Raw genomic sequence first — 20,534 nt, 5'->3', positions numbered from 1 at the left:
GAAAATAGATGAACGGAGGGATGACTGAATGATTTGGATGGATAAATGAATAAATAGATGGCTAAATATGGATGGATGGATGAATGGATGGATAAATAATTAAACAAATGGTTAGACAGAAGGATAAATGAAAATAAATGGATGGCTAGATATAGATGGATGGAGGGATAGTTAACAGCTGGATACATGGATGGGTGGAAGGATAATGAGTAATGGATGATGGAAGGATGAATAATAAATATATGGATGGATGGGTGGGTGGATAAGTGGATGAGTAGATGGATGTATGGATGGTTCAATGAATGGATGATACATTAATGAATAAGCAGTAGATAAAAAAGATGGATAACAGATAAAAGGATGGACAAATGAAGGAATAAACTAGTGGATGAGTAAATTAAAGGATAGCTAGATGGATAGTTCAATGGACAGTTCAAAAGATGGATGGATGGATAAATGGATGGATAAATTACAGAATGAGTAGATGGACAGATGTTTGCCAGACTCCATGCTAAGCACTTTATATGTTATCTTGTTTTATCTACACAGAAATCCCAGGAAGGAAGGAATGTTTTACAGACATGGTCCTTGAACCTCAGAGGCAGGAAAAAATCGCTTACCCCGGAAAATACAAGTAGGAGATGGTGGAGCAGAATTCGAACTTACATTTGCCTGACTCCAAGCCCTGGGCTCTTAACCGCCATGGAAATCACCCTCCCCTTCTCCCCTCGCTTTGAGAGCCTGTACCGGCCACTGCAGCTCCCGTACTGATGCCCGTGCCCCAACAGTACCCAAATCACCCAGTCCTGGCCTCCAAGTTGCTCTGCTGTCAACCCCACAACTCCATGGGAGCCGGTGTGAGCCCGTGTGAGGATCTGTGAGGTCTCTGCACGCATGTGTGAGTGTAGAATGAGGTGACTGGAAAACATGTCCCTTCTCTGGGATACCCCCCAAGTACCAGTGACATTGCACAGCCAAAGACAGGTCCAAAGAGTCTCATAGTGACCGCCACTCTTCATAAGGTGCCCGGGGACCAAGCCCCAGCCTGAGGTCATTCCCAGTGGCTGCCACAGAATCACAGCACCAGGTCATCCAGCCTGGTCATGTGACAACAGTGAACCAGGAAGAGGAAGTGAAAGAGAACAGGGGCAGGTTGTGGAGGGGAGCTCTGCCAGGCAGCCGCCCAGGGTCATCAGACTACAGCACAGAGAGGTTGTGAAGTCCATCCCCTGCCTCAGGATGGGGCCACGGAGGACCAGGAGGATGGGGAAATGGAGCTGGAGGATGGAACTGCGAGTGTCTCTCAGTCTCCCCATTCAGGTTTCTGTCCTCAGGACGCAGGTAGCTGGGTGGTCAAGAAGCTGGCGGACCTCAGCAGCTCTTGTTGTCATCACTGATCTCCACGTAGGGCAGCCCCATGGGCCAAGTGTCCCGAGGCCAGTAGCAGACTTTGAGAGTTTTGTCTGGCATCTCATACGTGGCATCCACCATGGCCATGATGACAATGCCATAGGGGAAGGTGATGCTGATGAGTACATGCCTATGTGACAGGGTGATGACGGGACAAGATGCCCCTGCAGCCAGCTTGATGCCCCCATCCCCACCTCTCCCTACCTCTCATGGATCCTGACCATCCCAAAGGACCTCCTGGACCTGATCTCCGGACTACACCGTCCCCCAACACACACAGACATACATACACACACACATCCCAGTATCTGTGCCTCCCCACCCTGCCCCCAGGCTCCTGCTCCAAGCTCTGGCATCTGAGAGTTTCTGCTGCTAAGGCCCAAGACCACAGGGCAAATGCTTACCAGATGCTGTACAGGTAGGAGAAATTAATCCACTGCCAGAAACTGCAAAGCCAGCAGTCACTGATCCAGCTGTTAAACGCAAAAGCCCATGAAACCATGGTGACCTCAATTAGACGCCGAAGCTCCTTATTACTGGTCCTAGGGAGGGAAGGAGGGAGATCAGAGCCTGACTCAGCTAGCAGGGCCCAAAGGAGCTGACGGGAAACTCCTCCATCCAAGGAGATGAGGCTGGGAGGAGGGAAGGATCAAGGGGGCAAGCGGGGAGAGGGTCAGATCTGTGCTAACACTTGCTGAGCCCTTACAAGATGCCGGGTCCTCACAACAATGCTATTATTCCCATTTTGTAGGTGAGAAAACTGAGGCACGCGAGATTAAGTATGTCCCAGCCCCACCCCAAGGTTACACGGCTAGTAAGTGGGGTCTGATTCAGGTTTATCAGAATGCAGAACCCGCAACCAACAAGGCTTTCCGTGTTTGTGTTTTGGGGTGTAAGTGTGTGTGCCCCTGTGGGTCGGTGCATGAGAATTTATGTCTATGTGGCTATGAGAATATATGTCTGTGTGTGGGAGGGTGTATTCTCTGAGGCCATGTCTCAGGACAACTCAAGATTAGAATCTGTGTTTCCCAAACAGCAGAGCTAACCCACTGTCCCTTAGGAAACAGTTTATCAGGGATTAATGGGGCAGTAACTCCTTTATGGGTAAAAGTACAAGCCCTGCCCGCTAGCCTAAAATGGGACAGTTTGAACACCAAAAAAAAAAAAAATCATAAAAATTGGTGAAATCTAAGGAATTCCCCAGTGGTGCAGTGGTTAGGACTCTGCGCTTCCACTTCAGGGGGCACAGGTTCGATCCCTGGTCAGGGAACTAAGATTCTGCATGCTGGGCAGTGTGGCCAAAAAAAAAAAAAAAAGAAAAAAAATTAAAATTAGTGAACTCTGAATAAAGTCTGTGATCTAGTTAACAGTATTGTCCCATTATCAATTTCCTCCTTTTTGAGGCTGGACTGTGGTTACATCCGATGCTGCCATTGGGGGAGCAGGGGGGGCATCTGGGTAAAGGGTACACAGGACTCTGTACTATTTTTGCAACTTGCTCTGAGCCTGTAATTATTTCAAAATAAAAAGTTAAAAATATAGGATAGTGACTGCAATGGATTGAAACACTTCAGAGATATAAACACGCATGAGTTCATAATAATACTTAAAGAAAAAAACCACTTCGTTGGTCCTTACTAGAGATGGCTAAGGCACCACTAACTCATTGCTCTAGAAATTGATTTTTAAAAGGGAAAGAATCAGTGCCCTATCCTGTCTTTCCTGTCCAAACTGTATTTCAAGGTTGATGAGCAAAAGTCCTTCTATCTGGATGGATGAACTCCAGATAATCAATGCAGAAGGAATAACAGAATCTGAAAATCACCCTTTTGCACCCTCTAATGAGATCACAGATGAAGACGGCATGAAACAGCTGCTGGAATCATTAGGGGAAAGGTCAGTAGAAAACTTTACAATGAAGGGTCTGGATGACAACATCCGAATCTACTGATCAATCTTAATGGCACTAAATGTGGGACAACCATTCATCATGGGGTCTTGATTGGCTGGAACAAGCAGCACCCAGTGCCACACATGAAATGAAGAAATTAAATGTAAATCTAGATCTATTAATTTTCAGGAAATACAAAAATAAAAAAGAAAGAAGGAAAAAAGAAGAAAAAGAAAGAAAGAAGGAAGGAAAGAAAAAGAAAGAAAGAAAGGAAGGAAGAAAGAAAGAAAAAGAAAGAAAGAAAAAGTAAGAAAGAAACCACAGCAATCAGTCGGCCAAATCCATAATGCAGGATGTTGTACAGGACAAACGATCGATAGAGTTTCTGTTATCAAATCAGAGGCGTGAAGAAAGGGGGAGGGGGAGGGGGGAGGGAGGGGGGAGGGAGGGGGAGGGGGGAGGGAGGGGGGAGGGAGGGGGAGGGGGAGGGAGGGGGAGGGGGAGGGAGGGGGAGGGGGAGGGAGGGGGAGGGAGGGGGAGGGGAGGGAGGGGGAGGGGGAGGGGGAGGGGGAGGGGGAGGGAGGGGGAGGGGGAGGGAGGGGGGAGGGGGAGGGAGGGAGGGAGGGAGGGACTGCTATGGAATAAAGAAGGTCTGAGAGACTGTGTTTGCCTTCTGATTTAAACAAGACCAGGTGTAAGAAGATGTCTTTGGGAAACTGAGGAAAGTTCAGTGCAAAATGGGTATTAGATGCTATTTTAAGGAAGGATCTTCTATTCGTCCCTCTAGATCCTTCCCTGCCTTTCTCCACTCTGCCCTGTGCCTCAGAGGGCAGCAGGGGCAGGGGAGCTAAGCTATGTGGACCTCGAAATAAATATTCCAACAGTATCCTCCATCTACCCTTTGGTTCCCTACTGGGGCTCCCCATTGGCCAACCCAACTGGAAATCATTGGGCAACCCAACTGGAAGCCCAAGGACAAGGGAGCCCCTGGATTTGGTCCACACAACCTCCCTGTGGGATTGGCTCGGGCTGGCTACAACCAACAACTGGAGGCCACAGCTCTTGCCAAGGAGACCCCCCTCTGCTAGCTCTCTCCTTCCAGATTCTTGCAATCACTCCCTCCCATCACTCCCCATCCCAGGTCTCCCGATGATCACAGAATCCCGCCGTTATTAACACAGAGCTTCTAAATGATCCCTAGTGATTTTCCTACAGTCTGCCCTCTCCTTTGTAAGGAAACGTTTTATTCAACTCTCCTCAAAGGGCCCCATTTGAGAGTCCCCTCTCTAGCCTGCTAAGACCTAGTATGGACTAAAAATAATAATTCTTTATCAGGTGAGTGAAACCCTGAACAATGAATGGGTGACATTATATGAAATCTGGGGGGAACATAGGACGCAGGTCGGCAAAATGCTAATGTTTGCTGGGGCTGGTTAGTGGGCACACGGAAGTTTGTGATACAATGCTCTCCACTTGTATGTGTGTTTGGGGGTTTTCAGAATAAAAGGGACAAACTCTGCAGTCAGAGACAACCTTAGGTTCAAATCCCGGTCCTGCCCCTATTTGGTGAATGACCTTGGGGAAGGGACATCACCTCTTTAACACAGTGAGGTGTTGTGGGTTTTTTTGGCGGGGGTGGGGGGCGCGGTTCTTGGAAGGGAAAGGGGAGCCCCCTCCCCGGGCACCTGCAGCCACCACCCACTTTTTATATTCCTGGGCCACGATGTGCAGGGCAATGCTGTTGAGGGCGTACGCGTTGATCATGGGTGTCAGGAAGGACAGGAAGGTACTGACCACGGTGGCGGTGATGACCAGGCAGATGTACTGGGGCCTGGGGAGAGAAGGGATCAGCCGTGGGAGGTGGTTGGGGGGTGTTCCTGTGGGGTTTAGGCGGAGCAATAGGGTGCTCTTGTCGCAAAGACGGATGAGAAAAGGGAAGCTCAGAAAATGGTCTTAAGACTCCCAGGTGGGCTCAGTAAAAGGTCTCAGGGGTCCCAGGAGGATCACATGAAATTTCCCAGGGAACCCAGGTGGGCACAGGCAGGGTCCAAAGGGGGTCCCGGGGTAGGGGATGGGTAGGATGACAAGGGGGTCTCAGGGAAGCTCAAGGGGGCTTAGTCAGGTCAGAAGAGGGTTCCAGAGCCCAGGAGAGTTCAGGCAAGGGATTCAGGTGAGCCGGGCGGGATTAAGGAAGGAACTACAGGGGTCCCAGTGGCTATTAGGAGAGGGGTCCTGGAAGGCTCAAGTGGGTCACACAGGGTCAGGAGAGAGATTCAGATGGGTCTTGAGGTCAAAAAAAGGGCCCAGGAGGATCCAATGAAAGATTCCGGGCAACTCAGGTGACAGGCTCAGGGAAGAGGTCTGTGGGCCCCAGGTAAGCTTAGGCATGGGGTTCTGGGACCCCACAGTTGGTTCAGACAGGGTCTGGAGAAGGTCCCAGCTATCCAGGTGGGATCAGAGGAAGAATTCCAAATAAGCAGTAGGATAAGGGGAGGACTTCCAGGGGTCGCAAGTGCACTCAGAAGAGGGGTCCCTGGAAGTCCAGTTAGATCAGGCAGGGTCAGGAAAAAGTCCTGGGGTGTTGAGGGGAAGGATTCCAAACACCCCAAGAGGGCCTGGGCAGGGGACCCGGAGGATAGGTGGGCTCCAGCAAGATCGACAGGGGACCGGCCCTCGCCCCACCTGTTCTCCCCTAGGAAGGCAGGGAAGTAGCAGCGGGGCATCCATATGCTGTGGCCACTGGCCAGCAGCCACAGAATAGCGATCTCATCCAGCATCTGGCCCAGGAAGCTGAGTGTCATGGGAAAGTACATAGAGAACAGACCTGGAGCGAAAGACACAGGCAGGTGGTCAAGGGAATTGTCCCTTCCCGCCCCCACTACCGTACTGTCCCAGCCCCCCACCTACCTACGACTGTGAAGAGGATGAAGGTGACATAAATGTAGCGGGAACGTTTCTGGACATATGGGTGCATCAGAAACATCATGAGAGGCCCAAAGATGAAGAAGGTGACATTGCTGAACTGGAGAAGGAAGGGGGAAATACGGGGAGGGGGTTGTCAGACAGAGGACGAGGAGGGGGGCTGCCCTTAGTCATTACCCAGTCGGTCACCTATCACCTTTCAGGCAGTTGATCAACCCAGGTTCTATCCATCTTTCAGCTGAACTTAATAGCCAACCAGTCATCAGCAGATCCATAACTCCATCCATTATTCTATGGGTTCATTCATTCATTCAATGCATGTGGCAAAGTCTAGCTACTAACTTTCCACATTTTCCTTTCGGCAATAGTGTTCCCCAAGTTTGAGCTGGGCGTCCAACTATTCAACGAAAGACTACATATCCCAGCCTTCCTTGCAGCTCACCGTGGCCTTGGGACCTGGTCTAGCCAATGGGATAGGAATGTAAATGAATCTGTTGCTTCCAGGTCAGTCCTTAAGAAGCAGCTTAAGGCTTGCACTCCACATCTTGTGGACTGAAATGCAAACTTGATGGTCATGAGTTGGCCTTGGCCTTGTAGACAAGGAAAGACAATGTAATACCCTAGTGACTCGCTTCTAAAAACAGCAGGAAGCAGAAGTGATGGGGCGTGACTTCTGAGGTTGCGTCAATAAAAGTACTGTGGCTTGCACCTGATGGTCGCCATCTCAGAGCACGAGACATTGGAGCTCTAGCCACCATGCAAGGAGATGGGGTACCCTTAAAGCTGCCATGCTGGAGAGACCATGCGGAGAGACCACAGAGAGATCGAGAGAGATGCTGGAGGAGCCCCAGCTATTCCAGTCCCCAGAAGTTTGACTCTTCCCAGCCCAGCTACCACACACAGAAGTGAATGAACCTTCAGATGATTCCAGTCCCCTTCCCCCCTTCAAGTCACACCAACAGTTGTCAAGTGGAACACAGATGAGCTGTCCCTGCCAAACCCTATCCAGATTACTGATTCATGAGCAAAAATAAATAAATAAATAAGTGGTCATTGTTTCAAGCCACTAAACTTTAGGGTGATTTGTTATGCAACATCAGCTAGCTGAGACAAAGAGGAAATATTACTGTGGGCTGCGGTAGGAGAGGAGAAAGGTGTATGGGGGCCAGCTGGCACTGCACAGCTATGCCTTGTCCAGAACCCCATGATTGCACAGCTATGTTGTCTGTGGATTAGTGATTTGCGTCCTTGTAATTAGACATTCACAATGTTCTGGGGCCCAGGCAAGGTTTATTATTCCCAGAATCTTTTCTCATCCTCAAAACAACCCTGCCAGGTAGGTTGTGCATCACCACACCATAGAAGTAGATACTGACTCTCAGAGTGGTCCAATGGCCCAGCCCAGGTCACCCAGCCAGTAACTGGAGAATCAGGATTTGAAGCGAGATCCCACGTGAGTTTCTTGAGACAAGAATCAGAGTGCTGTTTATCACAGAAGCAGAAATTGCTTCATAGACCTCAGTCGATGTTTGATAATAACACATGATTCAGATAACTAACAATGACCACTAAGAATATGGCAGTTATGGCAGACAGCGGGAATCGAGCGCTCAACAACCATCCTCCCTTCTTCCTCCTTAACCAAACTGATTTGGTTCAGTATTAGGAAGACATATCCTTCTTGGGAGGCAAAGGGGAATAACAATGGGCACAAGCTAATCTGATTCTCTCCTTCTTCTATGTAACAAGGCCACCAAGCTAAAGACTACATTTCCCAGATTCCCTTGCAGCTCCACACAGCCGTGTGACTGAGTTCTGGCCAGTAAGACATGGGCACAAGACATAAGTACAGCTTCTAGGTTGTCTTCTTAAAGGGAAGGGGTGTGCCTTCCCCTCAATCCCTTTCTACTGGGATGCAGATGTGGTGGGATAGCTTCTTGAGCCGCACAAATGACAGCAATGGCCTAGAGATGGGAAAACAACCATATAGAAGGAGCCTGGATGTCTGGTACCCCAAAGCTCTCACACCAGCCCTGGGGAGCTTATAATTGGATGTTATGTAAGAGAGAAACAAATTTCTATCTTCATTAAACCATTATTATTTGGGGTCTCTGCTACAGCAGCTGGACTTATGTCTTAACTTATAGATACCCCCTTCCTTCCTTGTTAAATAAACCAGAATTTTGTTCAGGCATCAGGAAGACATGGCTTTTAGGGAGGCAGGATTTGGCCCCAGGGCATAGATCATCCCTATTGCTAAGGATTGGTTAAGGAATGAATGTGTGGTATGATTCTGGCCAATGAAACGTGATGGAAGATCTGATGAGGGGCTCCTGGGAAAGTTCTCTTTACTGAAATCAGACTGAGTGAAAAGCCCTTTGGAGATTGTTGTGATGTTTCAGATGTGGCAGCCATTTTGCAACCATGAGGAAACAAGGTTGACAGCAAAAACAAATACTTGAGGACAGTGGTCTCAAACATTTTGGTTTCAAGATCTTCTTATATTCTTAAATATTACTGAGGACCCCGAAGAGCTTTTGCTTGTGTGAGTTACATCTATCAAGATTTATCTTATTAGAAACTAAAACCCCAAAACTTTCAAGACACGTGACTACACAAGCCCACATTCGTTTGGCCATCAGAAAGATGATGTCATCACACGTCATGCAGCCTCTGGAAGGTTCCATTGTACCCTCGTGAGAGAATCAGAGTGGGAAAAGGCAAATAATACCTTAATATTATTATGAAAATAATTTTGACCTTGAGGAAACCCTGAAAGGGTCTCAAGGACACCAAGCAGGGTGGCGCTTGGACAATATTTTGAGGACCACTTCTCCAGGGATAGCAGAGGAGAAAGATGGGAAGAACCAAGTAGCCTGATGATGTTGGGCTCTGAGTTAATCTATTCGGGAACCATCTACCTCCAACTTCCATTTAAAAAAAAAAAAGATATTGTCCTTTCTATTTAAGCTGTTTTAGTTGGCTGTTTTGTTTGAAACCAAAGCATTCCAATGAACGACCTTTGGGATCCAAGTGGTGTGGGATTGGATACATGTTCCCTTGCTCATTAACCGTGGAGCCTTGAGAAGGTAACTTCAATCCCTTAACCTGCCATCTCTGCATTTCTGACATAGGCATAACACCACCTGCCTCTTCATGCTGTTGACCCAAAGGTCCCCAAGCCTCACTGGACTCATAAATACAATTAAGGTCACAAGAACATTTGCACCAGAATTTCAACGGCTCAAAGTCCCCAACTGCTGATGCAGGACTTTGATGCCCCTCGAAGCCTCCCCCAGATATGTTGGGGTCACAGTGAGTATCTCACATGGGCTCAGAAACAGGTGTTCTCATGGCCTCAATCCACCTGCCAATTTGAGGTCAACCAGCTTGCTCACTCAATGACACCCTTCCCTCCCCCCAAAAATCTTCCCCTTGTAAAGGTCTCCTAAATTGTCTGCATTCCATCTTAGAAAGTGAAGAGAGAGCACCCTCTTAACTAGGATGCTCTGTTATTTTTCAGAACCCCAGTATTAATGATGCTGACTCAAAAATACAGGGCACAGTGGTGGGTGTGGGGGAAATCATTCACCTGATACAAGGTCAGCATCTACTAGCCTAGGTCCTGGGCACCTGTACAGGTTCCCAAGACAGGAGGCCTCCTGATTCCAGGAAAGTCCACAGCTCTCCTGGGGCAATGGGAGAACCAGCTCAAAGGTCACAGTCTGAGAACCCAGCCTTGGCAAACTGGTTCCCCAGCCCATGGTCCCACCTATGTCCTTATTTTCCACGCCAAGTTCTCTGGTGTTTGTCAATGGACAGAGTCAAACGCATCTCCAGGAGGATCACCCAGTTCACAGTGGCTACCCCAGAACACGGAACACCCCCGACCTGCCCTGTCCGTATCATGAGACCCTACCCCACCGGAATAGACACCTATCCCAAAGCAGGATATCAGACTTTTCTTTGGTGAATTTGAAACTTGGAGCAGACACAAAGCCTGGGAGTCATAATTGTGTGGCACCGTTGGCAACTCTCTAAAGAGGCCCTGGGATATTGTCATGATGTTTAAAATACGGCAACCATCTTGCCACCCACAAGAAGACAAGGGTGAGGAAAAAAAAAGCAAATACTCGAGGGTAGTATTTGCCCTTCTTCTGAATCCTGCACACCTACCCTGGGTCACAGCTTTCCCAAAACAACTCATCTTTCCATTTTCTAAGATATTCCACAATATCTTTCTTTCTTTGTTTTGGTTTTTGCTTAATCTACCATTCTATTGCCTGAATCCAACAAACCCATCAGCAGTAGTAATTATTAACTAGGGTTCTTTGGTAGCAAGCAACAGAAAATGATTCTGGTGAACTTACACTATAAATATAAATGTGTGTGTGTGTGGGGGGGTTACTTATTTAATTAACCAAATCATTCATTCATTCGTTCGTTCGTTCATTCATTCATTCATTATAGGGAGCTCATTAATCAAAGGAATTGCAGAAACCAGAACAGCTTTGACCCTCTAATGGACAGTCTCTTCAGGGGGCAATTTTGGGTATGAATGAAAACAACTGTGTCCAGTCCTTCTGTCCAAGCCCAAGCTTCAAATTCTGGAGAGTGTAGCCTGGGCCACATCCCACCCTTGGCCAGAGGAGGGGGACCACCTTGATTGACCATCCCACCGAGGCCATAACCAGGTGGTTGATGAAGGGAAAATGGGGCCATGGATACTGAATGGGCAAAACCCCAAACAACTCTGATGGTCCCTCTGTCTTCAACCAAACGGCAGCCCTTGGGCAAATCAGGCATAGCCTGAAGATGCTGAGCCATCCAGCCTCCCAAACTGTTAAGCCTCCACTCAAAACACGTCCGTGACTCTCATCTATAAAATCCAGATTCTTCAGCTTGGCTTATAAACTCCCTCCATGACTCACCTTTCTCCACCTTCAACTTTATAATCTGGGTGGAAGGAGTAACTCAGTTCTGAATGAGCCATCCTTTAACCTCCAGGAGTTCACACATACTGTTCCCACTGCCTGGAACACTCTCATTCCCACTCACCCCTCTTCGCCAGGCCAATTACTCCGCCTTTAACCTGGGCATCACTTTCTCCCTAAAGCCTTCCTAATCCCCCAAGGCAGGGTCAGGTGGCCTTCCTTGGTGGCCCTGTGCCGTCCCACTTTCCTGACACTTGTCTGGCTGGAACCATCTGGCTCTCCCGCTAAACCTGGCTTTGAGAATGGGGACTGTGGCTTCCCCCTTCTCCATTATAACCTCAGGAACCAGAATATAGTAGGTGCTCAATAAATCCTGTTGGCTGGATCTCAAAAGAATTCAGGTGGATCACCTGTCACACACATGAAAACACTTGGCAGAGGGTCTTGCATCTAGAACCTTCTGAATAGAAGGCGCTACAACTGTCACTTTCCAATCTATTGACAGCCTGACTTTACAGATTGTTCCTAATCCTAGCACACCCCCTCAAGGTCCGCCTTTCTAGTTCTTGTTTGGCAATGGGGAGCTTAAGTCTCAGAGAGGTGGAGTGATCTCTCTGAGGTTGCACAGCTCTGGGGGACTCCGAAGTTTGCTTTGACCCCCCTGCTTTGAAAGATTGGAGGACTAGATGGGTGGTGAAGATGAAGAGGGGGCTCCCCTGCTTCCCGGCTGTGTGATCTGGTGTCTCTGGGTCCCCCTTTCCTGCGCCAGTGAAGTCGGAGAGGATCATCAATGCCACCGTGAAGGTTGTTGGGGGGAGGGGGATGCATGAGGCCAGGCATTGAAAAGCTACTTCGCCAGGGACATGGTTTTGGCTCAAGAAATAGCAAAGGCTGCTGCTGCTCTTGTTACTGTTGAAGGAGATAATAATAACAGGCTTGTGGTTGGTATCAATGCTCCACGCTAAGTGGCCTGCAGGATGAAGACAGGTGTTCTCAATAACGTCCCTGAGTGTGCAGAATGAGGACAGAGCAACGGGCAACGCCTATAACTAATGGGCTCCGAATGCCGCCGGGGTTTGTGATAGAATCAGAGACCACCCTGACACCAGCGTCTCCCTCTCTGCCCTCTGGGGCTGAGCCCCCGCGTTTCCCAACCACCGGCCCTACCCAGACTCAGAGAGGCAGGCAAGGTACCCGCCCGAGATCGTGGCCAGTCCTGAGCTCTGGATACAGGTGAGCTGGATTCCTTGGGCCCCAGCCCCAGCAGGTGCCTTCACTTTCATTCATTCATTCATTTGCTCAACAATCATTCCTTCAGTACCTACTACGTGCTCAAGGACCTTACCAGTGCCTGAAAACAAAGTCACTGCCTTTACGGTGTATCCAGTCAGAGTTTGGGGGATGCTCTATGCTTCATTTTCCTCCTCTATAAAACAGAGGCCCTATCTCCGAGCGCCACGGTGAGGATTCGAGAACTGAGTGCCACGGGACCAGGGAGGTCGGCAGTTTTGTTCACTGCTACAAACCCCAGGTGTCTAGGACAGTGCCTGGCACACAGTAGGTGCTCAGTGAATTTTGGTAGCGAATAATGCATGCAAAGAATACGTGTCAATAATGCACATAGGTGTCTGATGCATGTGCTGTGTACCACGGGGTGACTATTATTCTAGAATGCTTTGATGTTTTGATCACCCGTACCCAGCAGGACGTCTGGTAAGTGGATGTGGCTGGATCCTGAGGACCGGAAGGAGGAAAAGGGGGAGAGATGGAGGGAAGGTGGGGAGAAGGAGGAAGGAAGGAAGGAAGGAAGGAAGGAAGGAAGGAAGGAAGGAAGGGGATTGACCTGAGTAGACGCCTCACCTCAGTCTTTTTCACTGCTTACTGCTTTATCATCTCTGCCCTCCCCACCGGACTGTGACTTCCAAGAGGACAGGAAACACCTGTTTTATCCCCAGTCAGTAGGCTGGCATGCACTCAAGAAAAATATGTTGACTCGGTCAAATCAAGAAACATGGCCGGGGGGCTTCCCTGGTGGCGCAGTGTCTGAGAGTCCGCCTGCCGATGCAGGGGCCGCGGGTTCGTGCCCCGGTCTGGGAGGATCCCACATGCTGCGGAGCGGCTGGGCCCGTGAGCCATGGCCACTGAGCCTGCGCATCCGGAGCCTGTGCTCCGCAACGGGAGGGGCCACAATAGTGAGAGGCCCACGTACCACAAAAAAAAAAAAAAAAAAAAAAAAAAAAGAAACATGGCCGGGGGTGGGAGGGATAAACTACAGTTTGAGATGAACAGATGCACACTACTGAATATAAAACAGATAAACAACAAGGTCCTACTGTACAGCGCAGGGAATTATACTCAATATCCTATAATAAACCATAATGGAAAAGAACGTGAAAAAGGGAATTCCCTGGTGGTCCAGTAGTTAGGACTCCGCACTCTTACTGCCGGGGCCCCGGGTTCAATCCTTGGTCAGGGAACTAAGATCCCGCAAGCTGCATGGAGCGGCCATAAAAAGAAAAGAAAAGAAGAGAAAAAGAGTATATATTCTTTTTATATATATGTATATATCTAAGTATATATATATTTGAATCACTTTGCTGTACACCAGAAACTAACACAACATTGCAAATCAACTACAGCAAAAAATTAAAAAAAAAAAAAAAAACATGGCCAAACCTCCCCTTTCTCTTTCTCCCCAGTGCCAAAGCTCAAACTCCCACCACCACCCCTGGCCCTGTCACCTGCCGAGGACCCCCGTATGCATCCATTCCACTCATGCACATGAGTGTCAGTGCTGGGCTGGGGGCGTGGACCACCAGCCACAGTCCCTCTCCGCATGGGACTTACTTGCATGAATTAAGATGCACACGACATTGTTAATCACTCAGTAACTGAGTGGCCTCACAGCACTGTGCGTAAGTGAGAGACTCTGAGACTAGGTGGCCGGGGTTTAACTCGGGCACTCTCAGCATTCACACGCTTGCAAGTCACATGCTGTGCAACCCTGGGAAGGAAATGTACCCTCTCTGAGCCTTTATTTCCCCCATCTGTAAAATGCGGAGAATAAGAATTTTATGAGGATTACAGTGCTCTTTTATTTGACATTAACAAAATTAATGTCAAATAAAATTAATATATGAAAACTTTCTCATTTCTCTGTGCTATATGTATTTCTAACAACAACAATAATAATAGCTTCAACTTATTCAGTGCTTAGGATGTGCCAGGAGCTGTGAGTTTTTTTAAATACCTCTATTTTTTAAATTACAATATAACTCACAGACTATCAAATTCATTCTTTGCAAGTGTACATAATCTATTCAAATGTTGTGCAACCATCATTGCTAATTCCAGAACATTTTCATCACCCCAAAAGGAAACCCTGTACCCATTAGCAATCACTCTCCCTTCCCTTCCCCCAGCCCTTGGAAACCATGAATCCACTCTCGGTCTCTGTGGAGTTGCCTGTTCCGGATGTTTCGTATCAACAGAATCGCATACTGTGTGGTCTTTTGGGTCTGGTTTCTCACTGAGAATCATGTTTTCAAAGTTCATCCATGTTGTAGCATGTGTCAGTGCTTGACTCCTTTTTAAGGCTGAATCATATTCCATTGTGTGGATGGAGCACATTGTGTTTATCCATTCATCCACTGATGGACATTAGGGATGTCCAGTAGCTGTATCATCCTCTCCATCGTCCTATGAGTCAAAAATTACTAGCACCTCACAGAAATCCCCTTTTTGCACAGGTACTCAGTAAATATTTGCTGAATAAAAGGAATGAATGGAGACTTCCCTGGTGGCGCAGTGGTTAAGAATCTGCCGGCCAATGCAGGGGACACGGGTTCGAGCCCTAGTCTGGGAAGATCCCACATGTCGCAGAGCAGCTAAGCCCGTGCGCCACAACTACTGAGCCTGCGCTCTAGAGCCCGCGAGCCACAACTACTGAAGCCCGCGCGCCTAGAGCCCGCGCTCCGCAACACGAGAAGTCACTGCAATGAGAAGCCCGCGCAACGCAACGAAGAGTAGCCCCCGCTCACCACAACTAGAGAGAGCCTGAGCGCAGCAACGAAGACCCAATGCAGCCCAAAATAAATAAATTAATTAATTTAAAAAAAAAAAAGGAAGGGGCTTCCCTGGTGGCGCAGTGGTTGAGAGTCCGCCTGCCGATGCGGGGGACGCGGGTTCGTGCCCCGGCGCGGGAGGATCCCACGTGCCGCGGAGCGGCTGGGCCCGTGAGCCGTGGCCGCTGAGCCTGCGCGTCCGGAGCCTGTGCTCCGCAACGGGAGAGGCCACAACAGTGAGAGGCCCGCGTACCGCAAAAAAAAAAAAAAAAAAAAAAAAAAAGGAAGGAATGAATGAGTTTTTCTTCCCTAGCGTGTACCACCCCCTGGCAACCTATAGTCTTGACTCCTGTTTATTGCCTGTCTCCTCCATCCCCCAGGACACCAGCCCCACGAGAGCAGGCATTTTTGTCTGCTTTGATCACCACTGCGTCCCCAGAGCTGGAACAGTGACTGGTTGCACCAATTCCCAATGAATGAAGAGTGAAATAAAGGGGTCATTTCAATCTGACCCCTGTGTCAGCCCCGGGAGGCCAGCAGGTTGCAGATCAGCGCTGCCTGTTTTTCCGAAGGAGAAGAGAGGCCCAGAGGGACCTATCGAGCCTGGGTCTGGGATGTATCATGAGCATGGTCACCAGTTTCATGCGTGCAATTATTCAATTAATCGCATCTCTCCTCCCTGAGGGCAGGAACCATGCCCTCCTCGGTTCTGCGGGACCTGGCATACAAGAGGTGCCCTGTAATTAATTGCTGTTGCTGTGAGTTTTGAGGAGGAGAAAGGCAGAAGAGGGAGGTGTGGTTTAGAGCTCATGGGACCTGCTGGTCACAGCCAGGCGCTCAGAGAGGGGCGGGCCTCCCGCCTGGGTCACACAGCATCCAAGGAAGAGAGAGACTGGAGTTACTAGCACACTGCAGAGGCCAACAGCACCAAGGCTATTGGAAAAGAAGGTGGGGACGCTGTCGGAGGTGTGCACTGCAGCCTACACCCTCCCCGCTCTCATCTCCCTGTCTCTTTGATACCCACCCACCCCCAGACTCCCCCTACTCATCCCCACTCCTGTGCCTTTCCTATGCAGCTCCCCACGCCAGGCACACCATCCCTTTGTTCTGGATCTGAGCATCTGAGAGGGAGTTTTCTAGAGAGGATGAGATGCGGAGCTTCTGAAGATTTGGCAGGATCCCAGGGAAGAAATTCAGCAGCACGGCTGCCTCTGGGAGCCTGGGGCGGGGGGCCTTGAAACATCTCCCCACTCCACTTGAAACTCTCGTAAGTTGTCAGCAGCCCAGAAGGAGGCCACACCTGGAGGCCACCAGGCCAAAGCAAACAGGTGCCAACTAGAGCGGCCCACACCTTGACTTCTCCCCCTGCCCCACCTGCCCCAGCCCCTCCCACACCCCCGACCTCTGCTCCTGTTGGATCGCCCTTCCTGGCTCTCGGTTAGACTGTGAAACGCAGCCAGGTGTTCCAGCTGCCCCCAGATCATCAACTCCGCCATGCTCCGAAGTCAGCCATGGCTCCCGCGTGCCCTCACGATGCAGCACGCGCTCTTTTGCCCTGCTTTCCTGATTTAGCCCCTGGAAACCTCATCAGCACTTTTTCTCTCCTTCGTTTCCTCCCCCTCAGGCAGGCAGCCTGGGCATTGGCTCGAAGCTAACAGTTCTTTTCTCTCACCTCAAGACCTTTGCATATGCTGTTTCCTTTGCCCCATATACCTTAGAGAACATTTACTCATTCCTTAAGCATCAAGGTTCCCTCCCCATTCAACAAACAGAGGCGTCACACTCCACCCCATGGTTCCTCACCATCCCACATCTGTTTTTCTCCCTTTGTTTTTCTCCCTTTGCCACGAGCTAACTGTGGGGGTGTCCATTTCTAATTCTGAACCACCAGCCCAACAACCCGGGGGCACTGAGCCTCTCTGGGACCCCAGCATCACCCAGCACAGGTTGGTTTACAGCACTTTTGTTGAATGAATGAGTCCGTCAGTGAATACAGGATAAATTTCAAACACTCCAACTCAGCATTGAAAACTTCATCTTTATCTCTCCCCATATTTTAGCCACAGAGACATACTTTCCCAAACTGGTTGTCCCTCTTTTACTTCCAGGACTTAGCACACCCTTTTCTTATCTTCTGCTCTCTTTCCCAGACTCCTGCCCTACTTGGCGAGGTCCTATTCATCCTTCAAAAGCCAACGCCTAGGTGCCCTCCTCTAAGAAGCCGAGTCCTCCAGTGCGTCCTTCGTCTGTACCCTGACCGTGTGCTGGGCTGGGCTCTACTTCCTCCAACCCCAGGCTCAGAGCTCCTTGCATGTAGATCAACAAGAAAGCAAAAGATTCTTCAGAGAACACTCTTTTCCAATTACGAGTTGTGATTCCTAAGTGGATCATGACAAAATCCATGTGAACAGATTTAAAATTTTTTTCTGCTATATATGTGTCTTTCATTGACATACCTAGACCAAAAGCATGCTTTTAAAAGACTGCCTAGGGCTTCCCTGGTGGCGCAGGCGTTAAGAATCCACCTGCCAATGCAGGGGACACGGGTTCGAGCCCTGGTCCGGGAAGATCCCACATGCCGCGGAGCAACTAAGCCCGTGCACCGCAACTACTGAGCCCGTACTGAGCCTAGAGCCCGTGTTCTGCAACAAGATAAGCCACCACAATGAGAAGCCCAAGCACCGCAATGAAAAGGAGTCCCTGCTCGCTACAACTAGAGAAAGCCCGCGCGCAGCAACAAAGACCCAGTGCAGCCAAAAATAAATAAATAAAATAAAATTTAAAAATTAAAAGCTGCCTAGTAGTTTGACATCTATTCAAGCCCTACAAAGATTAGTGAAAATGTTATGGCTTTTGTGTGGTCCATGTGCTAAGGATGATGTTTCCAATTTTAAAAGGGACTTCCCGGGCTTCCCTGGTGGCACAGTGGTTGAGAGTCCACCTGCCGATGCAGGGGACACGGGTTCGTGCCCCGGTCCGGGAAGATCCCACATGCCACGGAGCGGCTGGGCCCGTGAGCCATGGCTGCTGAGTCTGCGCGTCCCGAGCCTGTGCTCCGCAACGGGAGAGGCCACAGCAGTGAGAGGCCCGCATACCGCAAAAAAATAAAATAAAATAAAAAAGTAAAAGGGACTTCCCTGGTGGTCCAGTGGTTAGGATTCGGCGCTTTCACTGCCAGGGCCCAGGTTCGATCCCTGGTGGGGAAACTAAGATCCCACAATCCCTGAGGCGCAGGAAAAAAAAAAAAAAAAAAAGGTTGAAGGAGGATGTCATGGAGGGGAATTTTGCATGAGAGCACATGGATGCGGAAGCAGCCCACATATGAGCCAGCCCTCTCTCCGTGCCTTCTGCAGGGTGGGCTGGACAGGGAACTTTCTGGACTAGGGAACGCAGAGAGGAGGAGTCCAGAACCCCACACCCTCTTCTCAGCCTCCAGGCACCAGCACATTCAGCCCTCTCCCATTTTATAGGGAAGGCCACTGAGGACCAGAAAGGGTCGGTATCTCTGGCTCAGGAGAAGCAAAAGCTGGGGCGACCTCAGGGACCCTTTGAATCTCAAACTCTTGCCTCCCAGCTCTGGGAAGTGGTGAGGTCAAAGGTAACAGAGTCAGAGCAACCTGACACTGAGCTCCCCTCCCCCAAAAAAACACCTCTCCCGGATATGCCAAGTTCAAATCCCACCTCTAAGTACCACAGTTACCCTGGGCATATCCTTCAATCTCCCTGAATGCCTGTTTCTTAATCTGGAAAATGGGATTAACTAACTCTATATACTATACATGCTGCCTAATTCCCAATGTCATGGTGAAGATTAAATGAGGTTTTCTCAGGCAAAATGTTTTGGGCAATGCCTGGCACACAGTAAGTGCTCGGTAAAGGCCATTATTTGCGTGAATTCATGCTCACCATTTATTGAGCACGTACTATGTGCAGGGCACAGAGCAAAGGATATTGTCTCATTATCCACCAATCTGGGAGCTCCAGGAAGGCAAGCCCACTGCCTTATTCACCACAGTGTCCCCAGCACCCCACACAGGATAACTGTACGTGTCTCTGGTCGCTTGCATCTTTCAAGCTTCGGTTAAATGCCATTGCCGTTGAGGCATCCAAGAGTTTTGAGCCCTTCCAGTGTGGTCCTGATAGCAGGGGCTGGGTGAAGGATGACCAGCCATCCTATTTTGCCTGGAACTGCAGGGTCTCCTGGGACACGGGACTTATGGTGCTAAAACCAGGACAGTCCCAGCATACTGGGATGAGTTGGTCACCCTGGGCTGGGGATACAGCTGAGAACAAGGCAGACACAGCCATCTCCTCCAGGAAGCCCTCCCTGATCCACCCCTCCACCAATGGCTCAGGAGCTGCCTCTAGGCTTCCCAGAAGCTGCCTGTGCGCCTCCCATTACAGCACCATCATCCTGGGTTGTGGACACCTGGAGTCACACTTGTATCCTCTGCTCTGGGAGGGCAGACGCAGCTCTTTTCCAGGTTACGGCTGCATTTCCAAAACCTACCACAGAGCCTCATGCCTAATAAAGACAGTCTAATGAATGAAAGCCAGAAGGCAGGCGTTGCCCAACAGATGAGCAAACTGAGGCTCAGAGAGACGGCTGCTCGGGTAGGATTTCCCTGCGGGGAGGTGGAGCAGCTGGGGTTTGAACCCCTGTTTGCTGAGACTCTGTCCCACCAGAGGCTCCCGCCCGGCTCTCACCGTGTTGTAGAACTTGGCCACCAGCTCCCAGTGCTGGTAGTTGCTCTCACACCAGTCCACCTCCGAGCTCTGGTAGGCGAAGATGCTGGGCATCCTGACGCAGTGCCTGCCATCCGCTGGCTGCGTCTGGCAGAAAGGAGCACGGGAGCCTAGAGAGGGCCGGGCCCAGCCAAGGCGGGGAAGAGACGGTGGGGTGCCCCACAGCAGGCAGAGAGGAAAAACCTGCTGGACGGCTCCCTGGTGGCACCAGGACAGCCTGCCCGGTGTGGTGGTGGCCAGCCGCTGTCCTGGGCATAAGCAGAGGGGTTGGCACTGTCCAGGCAGGGCAGGGGCGAGTGGGGAGGGGGCCTCCCTTCCCTGCCCCCCTAGGAGTGGGAGTTAGGGGGACTGTGTTTTGGAACAGTAATTTAAAATAATGGTGATGGGGACCTCCCTGGTGGTCCAGTGGTTAAGACTCCACTCTCCCAATGCAGGGGACCCGGGTTCCATCCCTGGTCAGGGAACTAGATCCCACATGCTGCAACTAAGACCTGGAGCAGTCAAACAAATAAATAAATATTTTTTTAAAATAAATTAATGATGATGATGATCCCACTGGGATGAGTA

General features: G+C 49.8%; 1 protein-coding gene across 1 annotated transcript; it reads right to left on the bottom strand.

The window, feature by feature from the left end:
* Window positions 1–1,273: 1,273 nt before the first annotated feature.
* On the bottom strand, window positions 1,274–20,021 carry ACER1 (alkaline ceramidase 1). The gene is made up of 6 exons (XM_060146721.1): window positions 19,929–20,021; window positions 6,209–6,323; window positions 5,984–6,125; window positions 5,004–5,132; window positions 1,815–1,952; window positions 1,274–1,540 (listed from the first exon to the last, which is right to left on the bottom strand). Exons 1-6 carry the CDS (start codon window positions 20,019–20,021, stop codon window positions 1,372–1,374), a joined length of 786 nt encoding a protein of 261 aa, XP_060002704.1. The 3' UTR covers window positions 1,274–1,371.
* Window positions 20,022–20,534: the final 513 nt, after the last annotated feature.

Source organism: Lagenorhynchus albirostris, chromosome 3 (genome assembly GCF_949774975.1).
Source record: "Lagenorhynchus albirostris chromosome 3, mLagAlb1.1, whole genome shotgun sequence".
In the NCBI taxonomy this organism is placed as follows: domain Eukaryota; kingdom Metazoa; phylum Chordata; class Mammalia; order Artiodactyla; family Delphinidae; genus Lagenorhynchus; species Lagenorhynchus albirostris.
This window is presented reverse-complemented; position numbering and strand designations above follow the sequence as displayed.